General features: G+C 44.2%; 1 protein-coding gene across 1 annotated transcript in view; it reads right to left on the reverse strand.

Moving 5' to 3' along the window:
- Positions 1-1114: 1114 nt before the first annotated feature.
- The window catches only part of TNFRSF10D (tumor necrosis factor receptor superfamily, member 10d, decoy with truncated death domain), an 83815-nt gene continuing 83148 nt past the window's right edge, over positions 1115-1781 (reverse strand). The window contains exon 16 of the mRNA XM_011968851.1: positions 1115-1248. Coding sequence (XP_011824241.1) covers positions 1115-1248 — 134 coding nt within the window. The remainder of the gene's footprint in view (positions 1249-1781) is intronic.

Here is a 1781-nt window from a genome sequence, read left to right on the forward strand (position 1 = left end):
TGGGCACATGTAAACATCGATTTATAAATAAATATAAATAAATATTTATTTATAAATAAATACGGCTATATACCTCTAAAATCAAGTAAGACAGGCTGGCCCCCTGAGAAGTTGCCAGTCATCAAACCCTCGTCCAGTCTCAGGGCGTAGGAGGGAGAACTGGAACACAGTCAGTGCCTCCCACGGGGGGAGGATTTCTCCCTCCGTCACTAGTTATATTTCCAGTGATTTTTCACTGCTGATTTGTATCCAGGCAACCTATGTAAATAACCTAAAAAGTGCATTTTCTAAAGTTCATCCATGCTTACATCATTACACAAAAATCGGAAAATAGAAAGATGTACATCATACAGTAATAAGCAATACAAATGTTTCTCTAATTAAGGTGGGGGTAAGCCCCAATAATCCCATCTTAACGCTCAAAACTCTAAGTCGAACCCTCATAAGTCCATACGCTCATGACTTAGCATAGGGCTATGTCTTGATACTCTCATCATTAACTCAAAAATATCCTAAACTGAAAATACAGCTAATAACTAGATAGATAATCCCATTCTAAAGTGAAAAAACTGTAAGATAAACCACTGTGGCTGTGCGGCATCTATAGTTAGATGTCATTAAATGCACATAGCAGTAGAGATGGAGCTTGCAATATAAGAAATTAAAAAAAGGACTTGTCGCATGATGAAGAACTGGAAAGAATGACATCCTAAAACTACTTTTTTTCTTTTTAAATTGAGACGGAGTTTCACTGTGTTGACCAGGCTGGTCTCAAACTCCTAAACTCAAGTGATCCACCAGCCTCAGCCTCCCAAAGTGGTGGGATTACAGGCATGAGCACTTGGACGAAAAGGACCCTTAATACACAATTGTATAACTCTATGCCGCCAAGAGTCTTACACAAATTTCCCCAGTTTCGTTATCACACGCAGTATTTCATAAAAATTACTTCAAGTGTGTTGACAAAGTTCTAGGACCTTTGGTAAGCTGCACCATATTGGATAGCAGAGTTAGTTGAGGCATGGGTCAAGTACTGGACTGTCTCTTCCAGGCTGCCTCCCCTTCTAGAAGAAAAGGTAAACGAGAAAAGCTCTGGTTTCCTGAAGACATTCTTTCACAGGGACGACGTAGCAAAGCCTACGTCATCTTCTTCATAAAAGAGCTTCTCGGAGTCCACCATGTGGTCCTGAATTGTTTCCTTTGCATGTCCTTCCTCCAGTGTTGCCGAGGCATCCAGCAAGGTGTTGACTGAGAAGAGAGAAGAGATTTAGGGTCTCGATGCTCCAAGGACAATCAGCACAGGATTGACATGGGACCCCCTGCTTCCAGCAGTGAATGCTCCAGAAGAGCCCTCTCGCTATAGGGACAGCAGGTAGGACACTGTCCCTATTCCCTGTCCTCCTGCTGCGTCTCAAGGCACAAAACACTTACTCTTAGTGGGCTCAGCGTCATTCACTGGAACCAGCAGCGTCCTCCTCTGACACCTGCCGTTCAGCTACTGCCTGTTCCTGTAACACACAGTGGGGAATGCTCTGGTCAGAGTCAGGAGTCCTGCAGTCCAGTACTGACCCTGACCACCAGCCAGCAAGAGACCTGCAGCGCTTCCCATCTCGGGTCTCCATGGAGATGGAGACAAACCTCTGGTCCTGCATAGCTCTTGGGCTCTGTGTGCTGGTGACTCATTGAGACATAAGTGGCATGCAGTAAATGCTCACTTTGTAAGTGTTCTGCCCAACTTTGACTACTGTATACGCCTGGGTAATTATCCCCTGATCAAGACA

This window comes from Mandrillus leucophaeus, unplaced genomic scaffold, assembly GCF_000951045.1.
Source record: "Mandrillus leucophaeus isolate KB7577 unplaced genomic scaffold, Mleu.le_1.0 Scaffold86, whole genome shotgun sequence".
Lineage (NCBI taxonomy): Eukaryota > Metazoa > Chordata > Mammalia > Primates > Cercopithecidae > Mandrillus > Mandrillus leucophaeus.